The sequence below is a fragment of the Pistacia vera genome, unplaced genomic scaffold, assembly GCF_008641045.1.
Source record: "Pistacia vera cultivar Batoury unplaced genomic scaffold, PisVer_v2 Contig413, whole genome shotgun sequence".
NCBI classification, from domain to species: domain Eukaryota; kingdom Viridiplantae; phylum Streptophyta; class Magnoliopsida; order Sapindales; family Anacardiaceae; genus Pistacia; species Pistacia vera.
In genome coordinates, this window is record NW_022196239.1 from 303,432 (window position 1) to 323,502 (window position 20,071).

The window sequence follows — 20,071 nt, forward strand, 5'->3', positions numbered from 1 at the left end:
TTTAGAACATAAATAACCACCTTTAATAGTGTAACAATTGACTAAAACTTTTAGATTTATTATTAAAAAAATTTGAGATCGATTCACTTGAATTATTAATAGAGGAGCAGCCATTGTCTGGATTTAACTGGCTATCAACTTTCGAGTCTTAGAGATTAGTTGAAGGATACGTAAACTATCCGAACACTCTTTATTAAAAAAAAAAAAAATCCCTAAAAGAAAATACTAACAAAATCTATTTAGAATTAAAGGAAAATAATTTTCCTTATCCAATCTATTGATATTATGAGGCTTTTTTCCCATATTCCTTTTCTTGATAAACTCAAAAATTTTGTAGCCATGGAAGTGGAAGTAAAGCTCCGATTGAAGAACTCCACAGCCCACCAACAGGTCTCAAACCTTCTCTCACCTTTTCACAAGAAAACCCTTTTCCAGGAAAACATTTTCTTTGATGACAAACACTCAAAACTCTCTTCAAACTTAGCCGTTCTTCGTCTCCGTTTCTACAACTTAAATTCCCACTGTGTACTCTCCCTCAAAGCCAAACCCAGCATTTCAAATGGCATCAGCCGCATCCAGGAGCTTGAAGAGCCCCTGCCTGTGGCCACAGCCACTGAATGTGTATCAAAACCAAGTCTTTTATCCAAAATTGATTCAAAGATCATGGCTTTGGTTAAAAATGAATATGGGGTTGGTGAAAATAGTGAGTTTGTTTGTTTAGGTAGGTTTAAAAATGTGAGGGGTGTGTATGAATGGAAAGGGTTGAAGTTGGAACTGGATGAAACTATTTATGGGTTTGGAACATGTTATGAGATCGAGTGTGAGAGTTTGGATCCTGAGAGAGATAAGAAATTGATTGAGGGGTTTTTGGAGGAGAATGGGATTGAGTATGAGTACTCTCAGGTGTCAAAGTTCGCGGTTTTCCGATCTGGGAAGTTGCCTGATTGAGTTGAGAATTGTAAGTTGTTTATGTTTTTATTGTTGAATTCTTGTATTGACTGTAATGTTAATTACTTTAAGTTATGACATATAATGAGAACCTTGGTTGTTTGTGTTAATGTTAGTGAATTTTGATTGCAAATTATGTGCACTTTGGTCACCTCTTAACGATTGTGTGTCAGAATAATTGTTAGGAGTTGTTTCAAAATTGAGAAGTGAAATTTTCAAAGAAAATTAAGGCTTTTTGTTAAAGTGTGCATTGTTATCTAGTTGTGGAGAAATTATTCATAATCTGGAGTTTGAAGGCTCATAATCTCTGGCCAAAAGGTGCCCAAGCGAGTGAATAACAGTAGTAACTCTGTGGTTTTGTTTAAAGGGGTGGAATAATGTTTTATTGTTTTGTTAAAGTGAGCACTGTTATCTAGAATTATGTTTTGAGCACTGGTAGTGAATGTTGAATAACTGCGTGGTGACTCTACAGCTGATAATTATGGTAATAGCACTGCATAATATGCGCCTTTTGTAGACAGCTGAGCATAGTAGCCTCATTGTGATTTTTTTTCTTTAAAAGAAAATGATTGTTTCCATTAACTAGACTAGACTTTGCACCAGAAAATGTTAATTCAGTTATTTTAGAGAAAAATCCAGAATATTGAGCTGACAATTGTGATTCAATTTCTATTTTTTCATCCAGTTTTTGCAGGATCATTTTGTTACTTTTTTTACCATTGTACTGATGTCTAAGTAAGTTCAAAATGTCTAATTAAGCTGTGCTTTTGTGTGTAATATCTAAGTTGTTAAGATTTTCTGCTCCTTTTTATCTTAAATTGACATTTTGCTATTTTGTTATGTGGCTGAAGATTAGTTTCTATAACCTTGAGGACAAACTAACAACCGTTTACTGCTTTACTTATTTGACCAAAAGACAGAAGGACCTGAGCCATCTAGATCCTGGTTAGGCCCTACAAAAACATCTTAGTTAGGTTGAAAGCACGGCCTTAGGAAGTGATGCATAAAATACTGTAAACTCAGAAACTTCCTCTGTTTGTGGTATAAGAATTTCTCATATGCTAGCATGATATAAGATGCAATTATGAAGAAGCTTAGTTTTTTCTTTCTTCTTCTGCAGTTGCCGGAAACGAATTCTAATCTTGAGTGGTTAAGAACACTAGCACTACTCAAAGATATTGTATGCTCTTGTTTGTTAAATATACATACATTGGAATTCTCATTGTAAATGCTTGTTTTTCTCAATACTGTTGCAGATTATTTAGGGGTCCTAATCTTTTTGGTACATTGTGTTGTATTTTCTAATGCAGAGGCTTTTATTAGAGTAAAATCGGCGGTCAAGAATATTTGCATTTTAAAATTGGAATCAATGACGTGTTGACCTGTGGAAACTTCGTATCATTGTGCTCGCAAAATTGTCAGGGGAAGATTTTTCTAGGTGAGATGCTGACAGTGGTTTAAGTTTGAGCCAGATTTTCGAGATGAACTTCATTCTTTCTTTGACTTGGGCATTAACAATGTTCGACCATGTTGTCTAGGATTGTAGACAAAGTATACGGATATATTTACGACCCTGGTCAAAATTTATGGAAGATGTTTGAAACCTTTGTTTGTAGCGAGAAAACATTGAAGATCAAAACATGCTATTGCATTGTCAACTGTTATTATTGTGGATTTACTCAGTTTGATCGAAATTGCGATGCGTAGAGGTATCAAAGGATAAGTTTCTCCATCAGAAGTATACAGAAGAAAGTACGTTTTAGAGACTGAAAAAAAGAAGTGAGAAAGGGTTTATGGATTTTTTCTGAACATTCATAGATTTCCATATATAAGAAAAATCATAAATCATTGCATCAATAAATGAATAAAATAAAAAAATTTGAGCTTTCTCCGAAAAATACCAGTCAAGATGAAGCTCCAGTCTTCCAAATGGAAGAATAGGCCAGCCATTCATCAAATCATCTATATTAAGATATCTCTAGGTCCAAAGCTGAAGAAAGTTTTATTAAATACAAATTTAAAAGTCTAATTTACGATACATACAATTATAGATACTAGAAATCACAACTGTTTTAAAAGCATTAGTTATCAAACACACTCCAACTGAAGTTCAAAGCTATAGTCTACAACAATTCCAAAGCAGCCTTGGGGATGTGGGATTCTAATTAAGGTCAGTAACAGTGTTTTAAAACCCGGCCTGCCCGGCCAGTTGAATTGGGACCTGGAGCCTTCACTATTGGGTTACAAGTTTTCCTATTCATTGAAAACCCTAAAAATTAGGATATCAATCCATGAACAATTGAAGGTTGGAATGTTAAGATTTTCGAAGAGGAATGGCCGGTGAGTGTAATGGTGACAACGGTGTCGATTTCCGTGGGTGAATCGATCGAAAATTGCAAAAAAATATCGCTAAAAAAAGCCTGTTGTCGCTAGTGATTAGGGAGGCGAACGAGAGAGGGGTGAGATGGGTTTTAGTCAATAGGCCGAGGGAGTGTTTTTGTGGTGATGGGGAATGTTGTCGTTGCCAGAAACATGTCCTATTTGCCGACTTTTGCAAGATTTCAAACCTATAAGGACTTATAGAATTTTCGGAGGTATTTTTGTTAGATTTCAAACCTTTGGACACTGGTTTGACCCGTCGGTCAAACCGATTAAACCAGTCAACCCGAGACCCAACCATTTTGTTCATTAATGCAACTTGTGATTTGCTTATCATTAGTACTGTAATTCACTCTATTCAAGCACACATTCCAAAGAATCAACATTCTACAATAACACCACGTTGAAACTCATACTGTGAGACCTGGCAAAACAAAATCCTCATTATAAATTTGTAACCAAAAGGATGGTCCATTCATATACGGACATAAGAGCCAATGTTATCAGATTTTAATCTACCTAGTTATACATGAAGATGGTTCAACAATAAATAAAAGAAATTAAACTTTTCCTAGCTCTATAGAATAAACCAGCTCAAATAATTGCACCGCATGACAATATTCAAAAATGAATAAAATGCCACCTGACTGCAGGCTTCAGAAGACTAGGCTTCAAAGAAATTAACATAAATTTTTTTTCTCATTTCTTCTTTTTAGATGGTGGCTCCTTTTGCTCTTCATCCTCCTCTTCATCGTTGTCATCCTCTTCATTGTTTTTGTCATCATCTTCTTCGTCGTCGTTGTCGTCATCATCATCGTCTTCATCACTTTCACTATCATCATTTGCCTCAGCATCATCATCTGAATCCTCCTCCTCATCACTTTCTTCTTCTCCAGAGTCATCTTCCTCCTCCTCACCATCATCATTGTCATCACTTTCAGTTTCATCAGCTTCACCGGCATCTTCAGCTTCTGACTCAGGCTTTTGCACTTTAGTCAGTTCGGCAAATGGAAATCTGCAATGCAATCACACACCCGTTAGACAATTACTTTATCACCTCAGATTATCATTACAAAAGGAAGATTTCAAGTAAAAGAAATAAAAAATATTCTTTTGTACCTATGATCAACTCCTGGGAAGCTTGAAAACTCATTTGTACCATCACACTGAGATCCAATCTGTTAATTGCAGAACATGTTAAAATAAGCATATTATCAGGCGACAAATACCAATTCCTAAATTTTCCGAAGACAAATTTTGCCAATTTATAGCAGTCGAAAAACAAAGAAGCTTCTAGGATATTGCAATATAATAAAACTATCATAACAAGTAGATGATCTGAAAATGAGATATACAAAATTTGGGTCAGGAATCTGGATTAAGAATACAGGGGGAACCTGAGGAAACAGTGGATGTGTCTCTAAAGCAGCAGATTTTATAATCATTCTGGAACTGAAATCTATAGAGTACTGTTCTTGTCGCCGCAATCTTATTATCAAAATAAAATCAAACTTTTAGCACTCAAAATCTTGAGTATAGATCGAACCCTGTGTATGTCCAAAGTAAAAATCCATGAATTGTACATGAAACTCACTAATTACTTGGCGGTCAAGAATATTTGCATTTTAAAATTGGAATCAATGACGTGTTGACCTGTGGAAACTTCGTATCATTGTGCTCGCAAAATTGTCAGGGGAAGATTTTTCTAGGTGAGATGCTGACAGTGGTTTAAGTTTGAGCCAGATTTTCGAGATGAACTTCATTCTTTCTTTGACTTGGGCATTAACAATGTTCGACCATGTTGTCTAGGATTGTAGACAAAGTATACGGATATATTTACGACCCTGGTCAAAATTTATGGAAGATGTTTGAAACCTTTGTTTGTAGCGAGAAAACATTGAAGATCAAAACATGCTATTGCATTGTCAACTGTTATTATTGTGGATTTACTCAGTTTGATCGAAATTGCGATGCGTAGAGGTATCAAAGGATAAGTTTCTCCATCAGAAGTATACAGAAGAAAGTACGTTTTAGAGACTGAAAAAAAGAAGTGAGAAAGGGTTTATGGATTTTTTCTGAACATTCATAGATTTCCATATATAAGAAAAATCATAAATCATTGCATCAATAAATGAATAAAATAAAAAAATTTGAGCTTTCTCCGAAAAATACCAGTCAAGATGAAGCTCCAGTCTTCCAAATGGAAGAATAGGCCAGCCATTCATCAAATCATCTATATTAAGATATCTCTAGGTCCAAAGCTGAAGAAAGTTTTATTAAATACAAATTTAAAAGTCTAATTTACGATACATACAATTATAGATACTAGAAATCACAACTGTTTTAAAAGCATTAGTTATCAAACACACTCCAACTGAAGTTCAAAGCTATAGTCTACAACAATTCCAAAGCAGCCTTGGGGATGTGGGATTCTAATTAAGGTCAGTAACAGTGTTTTAAAACCCGGCCTGCCCGGCCAGTTGAATTGGGACCTGGAGCCTTCACTATTGGGTTACAAGTTTTCCTATTCATTGAAAACCCTAAAAATTAGGATATCAATCCATGAACAATTGAAGGTTGGAATGTTAAGATTTTCGAAGAGGAATGGCCGGTGAGTGTAATGGTGACAACGGTGTCGATTTCCGTGGGTGAATCGATCGAAAATTGCAAAAAAATATCGCTAAAAAAAGCCTGTTGTCGCTAGTGATTAGGGAGGCGAACGAGAGAGGGGTGAGATGGGTTTTAGTCAATAGGCCGAGGGAGTGTTTTTGTGGTGATGGGGAATGTTGTCGTTGCCAGAAACATGTCCTATTTGCCGACTTTTGCAAGATTTCAAACCTATAAGGACTTATAGAATTTTCGGAGGTATTTTTGTTAGATTTCAAACCTTTGGACACTGGTTTGACCCGTCGGTCAAACCGATTAAACCAGTCAACCCGAGACCCAACCATTTTGTTCATTAATGCAACTTGTGATTTGCTTATCATTAGTACTGTAATTCACTCTATTCAAGCACACATTCCAAAGAATCAACATTCTACAATAACACCATGTTGAAACTCATACTGTGAGACCTGGCAAAACAAAATCCTCATTATAAATTTGTAACCAAAAGGATGGTCCATTCATATACGGACATAAGAGCCAATGTTATCAGATTTTAATCTACCTAGTTATACATGAAGATGGTTCAACAATAAATAAAAGAAATTAAACTTTTCCTAGCTCTATAGAATAAACCAGCTTAAATAATTGCACCGCATGACAATATTCAAAAATAAATAAAATGCCACCTGACTGCAAGCTTCAGAAGACTAGGCTTCAAAGAAATTAACATAAATTTTTTTTCTCATTTCTTCTTTTTAGATGGTGGCTCCTTTTGCTCTTCATCCTCCTCTTCATCGTCGTCATCCTCTTCATTGTTCTTGTCATCATCTTCTTCGTCATCGTCGTCGTCATCATCGTCGTCGTCATCACTTTCACTATCATCATTTGCCTCAGCATCATCATCTGAATCCTCGTCATCATCACTTTCTTCTTCTCCAGAGTCATCTTCCTCCTCCTCACCATCGTCATTGTCATCACTTTCAGTTTCATCAGCTTCACCGGCATCTTCGGCTTCTGACTCAGGCTTTTGCACTTTAGTCAGTTTGGCAAATGGAAATCTGCAATGCAATTTATCACCTCAGATTATCATTACATAAGGAAGATTTCAAGTAAAAGAAATAAAAAATATTCTTTTGTACCTATGATCAATTCCTGGGAAGCTTGAAAACTCATTTGTACCGTCACACTGAGATCCAATCTGTTAATTGCACAACATGTTAAAATAAGCATATTATCAGGCGACAAATAACAATTCCTAAATTTTCCGAAGACAAATTTTGCCAATTTATAACAGTCGAAAAACAAAGAAGCTTCTTGGATATTGCAATATAACAAAACTATCATAACAAGTAGATGATCTGAAAATGAGATATACAAAATTCGGGTCAGGAATCTGGATTAAGAATACAGGGGGAACCTGGGGAAACAGTGGATGTGTCTCTAAAGCAGCAGATTTTATAATCATTATGGAACTGAAATCTATAGAGTACTGTTCTTGTCGCCGCAATCTTATTATCAAAATAAAATCAAACTTTTAGCACTCAAAATCTTGAGTATAGATTGAACCCTGTGTATGTCCAAAGTAAAAATCCATGAATTGTACATGAAACTCACTAATTACTTCAATATGAGAACCCTGTAAATTGTATCTCGGTTAGCAAGAAAATTAAGAAAAATTCAAACATCATAGAAATCTAAAAGTCGGGTTTTATACAGATTTGATTTGAGAAAATAAAAACTTGGCAGTCACTCTCTGCTAAACTGAAAACTCTTAAAAGTAAACAGCCTAACAATCACCATAAGTATTCTTCACCGAGCAGCATTGCTAATTTTCTCTGTGCTCTGTCAAGCATACCAAGCTTGATTACAAATAACTAACCTTCAATGCAACAATCTCAACTCACAAAAGCTCGTGTCTTTTAAGAGTCCCCACTTGGAAAACCACCCCCCATAATCAAGAACCCAAGTCATCTCTTTTCGCGCAGCCAGGTCACAAAGGCAATCTACTGGTATATTTGGTCAAAGAGAATCACGCCCTCAACAAAACCATCCATAAAACACAAAACCTTGTCTACAAGAACCTACCCGTCGACATATACATATTCAAAATCCAATCTAAGCACCAAACATAAGTCAAATTTGCAACATAGGAAATAAACAGAAAAAAAAAGAGAAAAAAAAAAATTGAATGACGCAAATTTAAGATACTACATTTATGGAAACGACAATGTACCAGCAAGAGAAGGCAAAGAAGAAACTTTTGAGCCTGCAGATTGGTCTCCACCACCAGAGAATACAAAATCTTCTCCAGATCAACACTATTACTAATACTATGCAGCAGAAAAGTCTCCATCTCCATAAGTGGGTGCAGAAGATTGAAGAAGACAAGTGAAAGAAACAAAGAGAGAAAGAGTTGTGCTGGGGTAATAACTGGAGGGTTTAGTGAGTGAGTAATAAGAGGGAGATTGAAGAGGAAGTTTACTTAGGGCTTTGACTTCTTTGTCTGCATTGGCCTTGTACTTTACCCTATGCATTGGCTTCAATGCTCAGTGCTAAACCACTGTTGGAAAAAGAAGATTTAACACGGTTTCGTAAATTGGAGTTAAAAGAACAAGATGTAACATGAACTTTTAAGAATCTAATATGGTGTTTCAAGTTCGAGTTTTTTTAAAGATTAAGAATATAAGAAAGATTTAATATAATTTTTCAAGTTTAAATCCTTACTGTTGCTAATAAGAGTCGCCATTAACATTAGAGTTTGTATCCGATTGATAAGTTTAAGGTTTCAGAGAATTGGTTGAGGTACGTGTAAATTGATCGGATACTTTCAATCATTAATTAAAAAAAAAAAACTCAATGCTCACCTGAAAATAATTAATTAATTAAAATTTTTAAATAATTAATATTATTTTTCATTTAAATGGTACATGGAATTTATGAGATGAATATGTGTTTAGTAAGTAATAATATAATTGTGAAAAAGGGAAATACTAAAATAAGTGCAATATTTAGATATTTAGATTACAGTTCAATTATCTTCAGCCTATGTACATGTTAAACGTAACTGAAAACAGTTTATAAGGTTGAAAAAGAAATTGTAATAAGATTAACAAAGTAACAGACTTTAACTACCAGGTGAGGTGTCATCCGAGTCAGCTTCACTCAACTCACACGTGGCATCCAGCTCAAGAGTACACTTGATGGAATGAAGAGTTACACAAACCCTGATGAAATACACAAACAGAAAAAGTAATGTTATAGACACCGAAATTTTGTATCAAAGGACATGATAATCAGTTAGACGCGACCACATTATAGTCTTTTGTGAATAAACGACTGTGTCAACATTTATGGACGTCCACATATATTTAATGGGCTCCCGTTCATATTATATGGATGGATGTCTATTTACTATGGACGAGTGTCCATATAAAATAGATGCCTGTCCAAAAAATTTTAAAAGAAAAATAATGGACGTCCGTCTATCTTATATTGTCGGGTGTCTATTTACTATGAACAGGCCAAAAAATTTTAAAACCAAAATAATTGGCGTCTTTGATTATTGGACAACCGTTCACTTATAATGGACGTCCGTCCATGAGAAAAAAACAATAAACTTTTGTTCATATAATATGGACGAGAGTCCATTTACTATGGATAAGTATTCACCTAAAATAGACACCCGTCTATTATTTAAAATAAAAAAATTCTAATTCAATAGACAGACGTCCATTTTGATTTAAAAAAATTTAATTCAATGGCTAGACGCCTGTCCATTATTTGATTTAAAAAAATTTTACAAAATTTGAGTCTCAATCTAAGAAGTAAAGGTCGCTATCTTCATTAATTTTTATCCATATTCAAAGCAATTGTACAGGTGTCATGAGAATAAGATATTAAATTTTTGTCTAGATTCAAAGTAATTGAACAAGTGTCATAAGAATAATGCACTAACTCAATTAGGATTCATTAAATAAATTAATGCATTAAATAAATTTAAAATTTAAAATTTTTCAATATTAAAAGATGGACGCCCATCCTCATATAAGAGGACGAGCGTCCATAAATAATTTAGGCCAATTTTTTTTAGTTTAAACTATGAACGGACATCCATTCTAGATGGATGACCATCTATATAATATGGACGGGAGTTCATTTTAAATGAACGGTCGTCCAATAACAATGGACGGTCGTCTATATTTGATAGATAGTCGTTCATTCGCAGAATATTTATTAATATGATACGTGACTCGTCTGATTCAGTAAACACGTCGTTCGGTGTAAAAATTCAGTGCAAAGCATCTGTGTCCGTAATATTTTTCCAAACAGAAATACTAGCTTTCTGACTTGTCTATATTTTCATGATTTCATCCAAACCTTAGAAGTAAAATTAAACAAAATAATCAAAGAAAAAAATATATTGGAGCACGCTGTAGCGCTATAAATCTAAAATAATAATAATAACTATTGCAAGAGGTTGCTTGAAAGAGACATCAATAATAATAATAATAATAATAAAATCGTTATTATTTTTTAGGTTTATATATTACTTTTTTTTTCTTTATGATTGGAGGTATCCGAGCCAGCCCAGGACCCTAAAATTATCAGCTGAGTAAGAGTTCTAATAGCATTATTATTTTTTAGGTTTATATAGTACTTTTTTTTTTAATGATTGGAGGTGTCCGAGCTAGCCTAGGACCCTAAAATTACTCGCTGAGTAAGAGTTTCAATAGCTACTCCTATTAATAACCAAGGAGAGACTTGTACTCAAAACCTCTTAAGTAATACTATCAAGAATCTTGATCAAACCACTCGGCCACATAGAATTAGTTGTTTATATTAGTGTTTTAAAACTTGGCTTGGTCTGACTGGTTGAACTGGTTGTTCAACTGGGACCTAGGGCTTTCACCAGGCTGGGTTAGTCATTTCCCTATTCATCGAAAAACCTAGAAATTGAGATGATGATCAGCGAACAATTGAAGATCATGGTATTGGGGCTATTGAAGAGAAAGCGTCAGTGAGTGCAATGGTAGTGATGAAGGTGATATCTGGTGAGTGAATCAACAGAAAATCGAAAAAATCTGACTGTGACAACAGGCGGCTTTTGCTGGTGATTGGCGAGGCAAACGAGGGTGGGGTGAGATGAGTGTTGGTCAGGAGGCTAAGAAGAGTATTTTCGTGGTAAATGGGAGATTGTCGACACCGACGATGGTGAGATCTAGCCTGACATATTGATGTCGACGTCGGTAAGATTTGGCCCAGATCTTGGATAGATTTTTTGGGGAATGGGCTCAAGGGATGATTGATATTACATTTGGTGTGTCATCGCCGCCAACCAGTCGATCGCTGATTTATATTTGAGGTGTGTTTGCTAAATTTCAAACTTATATGGACTTAACGTGAATATTAAGAGAGTATTTGCTAAATTTAAAATTTTTGACACCCAGTTGTTTGACCGGCTTCAAACCGGTTTTTGCTGGGCTTAACCCCAGGTGGTTTATTAAAAGACCGGTTTATATGGTACTTGATATAGCTTTGTGCTTCAACCTTGACAGCAGTAAAATCTAATATCTACGCACTTGTTAGCTGTTTTCTCTCTCTATTTTTGATTTTTTAAACCTGGATCCTTATTCAGCTTTCAATGGATAATTGGATATTTCAAGTTTGAGAAGAAGTTTGAAATTCTTTCGTTCATAATAATAATAATTTATTAATATTTTTCTCAAAGAAATCTTTTACAGAAAGGAACCCAGTTATCTCAACAATAATAATCCAGGCCTAAATTGCCATAGCGTCAGATTATTTGTCTAACTGGTACATAAATGAGTTTAAGCTTTCCCCAAAAGAAAAATGTTTTGAGTAATGACATGAATTTCTTCCATACTATTTGGAGAAAAGTTTATTGTAATCCAATTCCTAATTGTTGAATATTAATTTTCATGTATTTTCTTTATATTTTAAGATATTGACAACAATTAAAGGTTCCTGAAAAATCCACTTTCACAGTCAAAGAGTCAGAACAATGTAAGTTTTAGTTTCAAAGATCATAGTAAACAGGCTTTAAACCCCTTTTCAATTTCCTGTGCATCCAAATTCTTCCCAATGAACACAATCTTATTTATTCTTGGTTCATCTGGACCCCAAGGCCGATCCGGTGAACCTTGGAATATGTCATGAACACCCTGTTACAATATATACCAAAGTTAATTTTCATCACCAAATAAAAAGGCTCATGACAAAAACTCAACGTACTAACTACAAGGAATATGTAACTAAGTGGAGGAAATATGATTTGTAAAATGCGTAGTTTACCTGAAAAACAAATCTTTCATCCATTCCTTGGACGGATAGGAGACCTTTCATTCGATATATGTCATCACTACGTTCTAACAACAATGTACCCAGCCACGTGTTCGCCTGAAAAAATAAATGATTAGATGGCATCATGGTACTGTCAGTTTATGATATTATCAAAGCAACCAACTACTCAAAGCTATATGCTAAATACTAATGTATTCGCCATAGTTGTAACCAACCTTCTCAAGATCTAGGATCCCTTCACAAACTATGCTGACAGAAGAGACGCCGGGATCGTGAGTGTGATCATGTGAATGGTGACCATCATGATGTTCTGCATATGAGGCCTCAACAAAATCAATTAAGTTCATAATATTAAATATTAATTTTACTACAGGCACAAGAGTCTATTATGATTCCAGCCAAAGACCAAGATGCCAAACAAAACAGGCAAAGACATCTCAAAATTGAGATATAAAACACTTTCTCCACCTACATCCTCTATAAAGTCTAAGGCAGTGAAACTATTGAAAAAAAAAAGAGGGAAGCCATGAAAGGCAGTAGGGTTAGCTATCAGGAAATGAAAGGACCCAACAATATAAAGTGCAGCTGAGAGGGAGAAGAAGTGGTTGTTTCAGTATGGCAGTGCGATAAACTGAACGCTGAGAATATCTTTACTAGGACAGGCACTATGTTCTTGTATGTGTACACAAATATTTTGCAGAATGGCAATCTATCACTTATCTGAGAAGGAGATAACTCACGCAGCAAAGAACAATATTACATCCCAAGAGATGGGCAATTGAAAAATTGGAAAAACTAGTTTAGGACTATAAAGATTAAATCTTCCAAATGATGAGAAATCACTAAGACACCTTGCACATACCACTGGAGGGAAAAAAAAACAAGAAATCTACTGTCGCTGAAACACATTGCATATATATAGAAAACAGCTTTAAAATGCTAGATTGTCTTCTGTAATTGAGATTGAAAGAAGTTACCATGCTCGTGATGATGATGATCATCATCATGGTCATGATGGTCATGGTCATGTTCATGATGATCATGGTCATGGTGGTCATGACCAGCATGATCTTCCTTTGCATCTACAGCACTATCAATTCTGCAAGGATTAGCAAGTGTCAGTCCACAACCTCAGATAACTAAATATTTAGCAGAAGGTAGACTGCAGGAAAAAGGTTGCAATAGGGAAGCATCCACTTCACAAAAAAATAAATAATAATCCTTTAAAAAAAATCCATTTCAGGCGAAACAAAATAGTGGAGAGCATCAGGTTAAGAATAAGTCTATTTAATGACTGCCACATTGCCTAGATTAACAAGCATAAATATATAAAGAAGTAAGCTTAAGTTCAGCAGGTTGCATTATGCATCGTGCTTTCCACTTTTATTCAATACTTTACCATTTTTATTGTTGTCTTATTTCTATCACTTCCTCCTCCTTGTATGTTGCCTAAATATAATTACACTTCATATAAAAACGAAAAGAAGCACGGAATCTTTAAGAGAAAGGTAGAAACCTTGACCATCCAATTAAAGACAGTTTGAAAGTGGCATGCTTCTACAAGAATTTAATTGGTAAATGCCACTCACATATTAAACACAAAAATGCACTCATCCATTTTGACTGGCAATAACTATTCCAAACCAGTCTAGCAAGTCCTACTACACATGAAAAATCAGTAAACGCATAAAAGGATTCATCCAAAAATCCATATATGTTGGCAGATCAGAATTTTCTTCTAGAAGTGAAGACTGTAGTTAGTATCTATACAGAAGGCTCCCTATGAGAATGACTGATTTTCTATTTATACAAAGGAAGACAAGCCTTGCAGTGAATACAGCCCTCGAAATAACTACCGACATGCATGGTCTTGCAAGTGATATAACAGATAAAAATCTTTGTCAAATATCTTTTCTGAATTACTTAAATGTATGTTGCAAAAGTTTCTAACTAAACAAAAATAATTTTCTTTGCAACCATCTGTGGTAACAGCATTTATAACACAGACAAAATTAAAGCATAATAACATAAAAGTTTAGCTTACAAAGGATAAGAAAATGGAGAAAAATTAATAAATGAAAATGTCATGTCCTAAAGTATAAATAAGAAATGTGAGATTTTTGTACCCAACGAAATGGAACAATATGAACCCAAAAACAACATAATCAGAATCCAGAGAAAATCTGACCTCTCCAAATCAAAACCTCCAATTCCAAGAACATATTCCAAGTCAACTTTTCCAAACTCAGTTCGTTTCAAATAAGCCATCCTATTTATGTGCTGCATTCACATGAACAATGTCAAGTTTATCTTGTCAAACTGAATTAGTACAATAAAAAAATTACAAAGCATGTTACAAAAGCCACTAGTATACCAACCTTTATCCGGTCCACCAACGAAGCAATTTGTGGCTCACTAACAAGATCAGTCTGATAACACCATAAATAAATATATTAGTTGGGTGTCAGAGAAACAAATTCGGTATCTGATATAGAATTTTATGTTACATTCTATTTCCAGAAGATACAGAAATGACTATGGGTGTTAGAGAAACAAATTTGGCATCTGATAAAGAATTTTATGGTCCATTCTATATTTCAGAAGATACAGAAATGAGACCGCATGAAGCAAGTGCATCAAAGACAAAAAAGGAAGCTCTTCTGAAAATTATTGAAGCCTGAGTGTAAATAGCTGTGATGTTAAATTGACTCCCACCAGAAGAAAACTTATTAGTGATCTCGGAAGCATGGGGAATTTATATAACTATGACAGCATGGCATCTTGCAGCCAAAGTAGGACATTCCCATGAAAAAATAGCAAAGTTAAGTACAAAAAAATAGATAAACTCACAGGTTCAGTCATTCAAGAATTTTAATATTCCATTTTGAACACACCAAAATCAACAAGTGCGAAACACGGACATAATCATTGTAAATACCTTATTCACTATGATACGATCAGCATAAGCAATTTGCTCTATTGCCTCATTGACAACTCCTTTTGGCTTAACCTCATCCAGATGAAAACCCGCATGTTTAGCATCAACCAATGTGACAACACCATCCAACTTTACTTCGTTAAAAATAGAATCCTCAGCATAAAATGTCTGAATGATTGGTGCTGGGTTTGCTAATCCTGAAAAGCAAAATTTAAAAAACACATAACATAAAAAATCAAAATTTTCAACAAATCCAGTTGATCAATTACATATTTGGGATATGACAAACTGCTAAAACTAATGAAAAGAATAATTAGTCTTAACACATATAATTAAATCACACACTTATGTTGTAAAGAACTTTCATACCTGTAGTTTCAATCACAATATGGTCAAATTTCCCTTTCTTTTTACTGACTAATTCTGCAATCATCCTCACAAGATCACCTCTTACTGTACAACACAAACAGCCATTGTTAAGCATAACTATATCCTCAGCCCCAGTAGTTTTGGCTGCAACTAGTGAACCATCAATGTCCACTTCACCAAACTGCAATTTCAATACAACAACACGAAATTATTCATCAATCCAAAACCCATTTAAATGTGTTCCTACAAACAAATTCAACTACTCTAATTGCATAACAAATGCACCAACTAAAACTCAACTTCATACCTCATTCTCAATAACAGCTATGCGCTTCCCATGATCTGCCGTCAAGATATGATTAAGCAGTGTCGTCTGTTATTAACCAACACAACCACCATCTCATTAGCCTATAAAATCTACTAGTGCTTTCAAAAGCAAAACTTCTGCTTTTCAAAGAATAATAGCAATAATAATTTGAATACTAAAAAACACCTACCATCAACACGCATTTTCTCCAAAGGTTCTTAAAAGCATTTTTCGGAAGTAAAATGATAAACAAAAAGTGGAGATAGAGTTAATTTCCTTTTCAAAGCGTTAGGAAGAGGTTTAGCGTTTGCCTGTAATCATTTGAATGAAGCTATTTGCACCCAAAAAAAAAAAAAAACACACACTCACACATCTACTATCAATACCCATTTTCTAAGCTAACTCGTTATAAAACTAGATTTTTTACTTACAGATAATTTCACAAGGTCAATAGATAAAATTTTACTCATTAATTGAATAAAAAATACATTGAAACCCAAAAACTGTGCTCAAAGTTGACAAGAATGAATCATTTCTAGAAATTTAATAACGTGAATGAATGTGTAAACTATTTATTAGCCCCATCAATAAAATTTTCTAATGACAAAAACACACAAGCGACATTTGTTCTAGTTCTTTCTTTACACTAAAGCTAATTTTACTAAAACTCTCAACAGCTCCCAAAAAATTCCACAATAATTCACATTTTCTAACCCTTTTTCACGCTTTATTCAAATTTATTCCCAAAAAAATAATAACTATTACCTTTCCAGAACCTAAAAAACCGGTAATAATCGTGGCGGGAATTCTATTATCTGGCGGGATTTTCGTCGCCACATCAGATTCATCGCTTGCCGTCGTAGCCGTCGCAGCGACTGAGAACCTACGGCTGGGTTTGGCGAAGTTAACGGCGATGAGTTTGGAGTGAAAAGAAGACGGCGTCGTTTTGAAAGATAAGTTCCGGGCTTGGGGTTTAAAGACAACGGGAAGGAGTGTGGTCGGAAGTTTGGAAAGCGTGGAGGTTTGTTGGCGAGAAGTGAAGGAGAAGAAGGTGGTGGCTATTTCCATTGAAAGCGAAGCCATTGTTACTGGATGAGATGAGATGGACAGGGTTTTTGGTTGAAGGGTTTTAGATAATTTGAGGAATTATGAAGAAGAGATTTTCGGCATCTAATGGGCCTACAGGTGGTCCATGGGCCCAACTTTTTTTATTTACTTTTATTTTTATGAATTTTTAGTAACTAAAATTAGTGAAATCTGGAGATTCACCGGACCGTTAACTTCAAGGTTATAGGAGACTAGTTAAGATACACATAAATTGATATAGATATATAAAAAAAAAAAAATTGGATAGATTAATTTTAGCTCTAAGGGTTTGAAGATAACACTTGCAATTTCTTTTTCGTTGATACGTCTTGTAATTTGTATTTAAATCCCTTCAATAGCTTTTTTTTGTTGATATGAAAAAAATAAAAAATAAAAACTTTATTCTTTAAGTGTGTCACTATAAATTCTGTAAGAATATTAGAGTGTTCATAAGGATTTTAAATTTATATAATAATAATATTTAGTTATTCTCGCAATTAAATTCTTTTCGTGCATTCATTTTTAATTCTTTGATATTTCGTAATCGATTTTCTATTAATAACTTTAGAAATCCTATCGTTGAATTTTACAATAAATGGAGCTTTATATTATTATAAATTTCATTATTATATCATTTTTGTTGATATTGATATTGAACTATAGAATTGGGCTATATATTTGGATGGTTTTGTGATTTATATCATTTTAATACCTTTATATTATTTAAATTAATTAAAATGAAAGTAAAAATAAAATAGTATAAGTACCATCAAATAAATGATTGATTAATTTAGATGAATTCTAACATCTCTATATTATTGAAATATTAGATTATAGATAATGAAAACTATATATATCTACATCCCAAGTATTAAAGTCAAGAAATTTCTACAAATACGTTCAAACCAACAACTCTGGACTTATATCATCATTTTCTTTTTAATGACAAAGAATGTTTAGGTCAGCTTACACGCACCTCAACTAATCCATGAGACTTTTGAATTATCGGCTAAGTAAGAGCTTTAATGATTATCCCTATTAGTACCGAGAAGAGACTCAAACTTGATACCTCGTGAGTAATACATCTAAAAGTCCCTATCAAATCACTCGGCCACCTAGAAGTAGTTTATATAATCATTTTCACATCAACCATCAAGATTAATTTCCACCCAATTTTCAATTTTAAGCTCTACAATTTGGATTTAATATTTCCTTGTTTATTAAATATAATAAATACCCATTTGATTCCAAATTAAATACTTCTTGTTTATCAATTATTAATTTAGTTGAATTCAAAATTTTCAACTAGAGGTGGAACAAATGGGCCGAGTTAGGCGGGTCAACCCTAACTCGGCCTAAGTATACCTCGTTGAGTAGGTTGGGCCTTCATAGGCCAACCCGACGACCTGGTGGGTTGTTTTCTCTTTTTTTTCAAACCCATCCAACCCGGCAGGTTGACTCACGGGTTGGCAACCGCCAACCTGGTGGGTTGGACAAAAAAAAAAAATTAAATATTTTTTTTTACAAAAACTCATCCTTCAAATATAGTAGTTGGAGGGGTCTTTTTGGTCATTTTTTTTCCATTTTTTTCTATAAATAAGGCCTAAACTCTCATATTTCCTCACATCCCAAATTCTCTCATTTTCTCTATTGAAATCTCTCAATCTCTTTGTTGTCAATTATCCTAGTCCCCCTAAATTTACTAACGTGAATACAGTAGATTCAAACAGTCTCGTTTTCCCATTCTTAAAATTCGATCGACCTCATAATATTGCGCCTCCCCCCCCCCCCTAATACTACTACAGCTCCCGGTGGTTCTAAAAGTCGTCTTCGTAATCGTCGTCCTCGTCTAACTCCATCTCAAGCAGAAGCGGGTTCCTCAACTGCAGTCAAAACCGATGATACACACACATTAGATGTTTGGGTGCATTTCGAAAAGTTTTACGAGACAAAAAATGGAGTTCAAGTGAAGAAAGCAAGATGCAAGTACTGTGGAAATATTTATAAAGCTGATGCAGGTAATGATACTAGTACTTTAAAAATGCATGTTACTAAACATATGAATTAACTTGGAAATAGAGAAACCAATCAAACTCAAATAACTAATATGAGTACTATTTGGCGTTATAATTCTGAAGTATATAGGGAACAATTAGCTTTATATATTGCTACAACTGATCAACCTATTAATATGGCTGAAGATAACTATTTTGAAAGATCTATTAAAAATTCATTTTTTCCAGGATTTAAAAGCTATTCTAAAACTGCAACTAGAAATGATTTAATAAAATTGTTTGGGAAAATAAAATTAGAATTAAGAAATAAAATACATAGTTGTCATGTTAGTGTGACTCTAACCACCGATATTTGGAGTGGTAGAGCTAGACACGATTATATTTGTGTGACTAGTCATTATTTTGATAACGAATGTAAATTAAATAAATCTTTATTGGGATTTAGATTAATGGATGTAGATCATAGTGGTCAACAAATTTATAATAAAATTGTTGAAGTTTTAGAAGATTATGATATTATTCACAAAGTGATAAGTTTAACTTTAGATAATGCAAGTGTTAACAGTAGAGCTATAATTTTTTTTAAACAAATTTTCCTTTTTATGACAATTTGAAGTTTTTTCACTAATGTTGTGAATGTCACATTATTAATTTAATTGTGAAAAGTGGTATGAAAAAAATTAGAAATAATATTGATAGAATTAGAGATTCTCTAGCTTAGATTACTAGTAGTAATAGAAAAAATAATGAATTTCAAGATGCTTATATAAAATCAAATATGTCTCCTAGAACTTTTACATTAGACGCCTATTAGATGGAATAGTACTTATTTAATGTTTGATTCATGTTTACCTTATGCAAATTTAATTAGTTATTTTGTAGCAAATAATAGGGGTCCTCATTATTTGGTAGACAGTGATTGGCATATAGCTCAAAAAATTCATTTCTTTTTTAAAAAAAAATTATCCATCTATGGTGTGTATTATCCTACTAATCCATTGGTAATACATACAATTATAAAAATTTCAGATTTATTTAAAAAAAAAAACAAAAATAATGAAATTTTAGCGGATCAATAAAGGCAATGGAATTAAAATTTAA

The 20,071-nt window shown here is 33.8% G+C and overlaps 3 protein-coding genes across 3 annotated transcripts; 1 reads left to right on the plus strand and 2 right to left on the minus strand.

The window, feature by feature from the left end:
• The first annotated feature begins 261 nt into the window (after window positions 1-261).
• Window positions 262-2,644, plus strand: LOC116142601 (triphosphate tunnel metalloenzyme 3-like). The gene is made up of 2 exons (XM_031428026.1): window positions 262-958; window positions 2,259-2,644. Exon 1 carries the CDS (start codon window positions 286-288, stop codon window positions 946-948), a length of 663 nt encoding a protein of 220 aa, XP_031283886.1. The 5' UTR covers window positions 262-285; the 3' UTR covers window positions 949-958; window positions 2,259-2,644.
• A 1,382-nt stretch (window positions 2,645-4,026) lies between these two features.
• On the minus strand, window positions 4,027-8,453 carry LOC116142658 (clumping factor B-like). The gene is made up of 5 exons (XM_031428079.1): window positions 8,168-8,453; window positions 7,074-7,132; window positions 6,680-6,992; window positions 4,447-4,505; window positions 4,027-4,342 (listed from the first exon to the last, which is right to left on the minus strand). Exons 1-5 carry the CDS (start codon window positions 8,291-8,293, stop codon window positions 4,027-4,029), a joined length of 873 nt encoding a protein of 290 aa, XP_031283939.1. The 5' UTR covers window positions 8,294-8,453.
• A 3,409-nt stretch (window positions 8,454-11,862) lies between these two features.
• On the minus strand, window positions 11,863-16,982 carry LOC116142631 (P-loop guanosine triphosphatase YjiA-like). The gene is made up of 10 exons (XM_031428057.1): window positions 16,635-16,982; window positions 15,870-15,935; window positions 15,563-15,743; window positions 15,194-15,390; window positions 14,634-14,684; window positions 14,444-14,535; window positions 13,233-13,354; window positions 12,471-12,565; window positions 12,247-12,351; window positions 11,863-12,116 (listed from the first exon to the last, which is right to left on the minus strand). The coding sequence occupies exons 1-10, from the start codon at window positions 16,950-16,952 to the stop codon at window positions 11,979-11,981; spliced, it is 1,365 nt and encodes a 454-aa protein (XP_031283917.1). The 5' UTR covers window positions 16,953-16,982; the 3' UTR covers window positions 11,863-11,978.
• Between the last annotated feature and the right edge of the window lie 3,089 nt (window positions 16,983-20,071).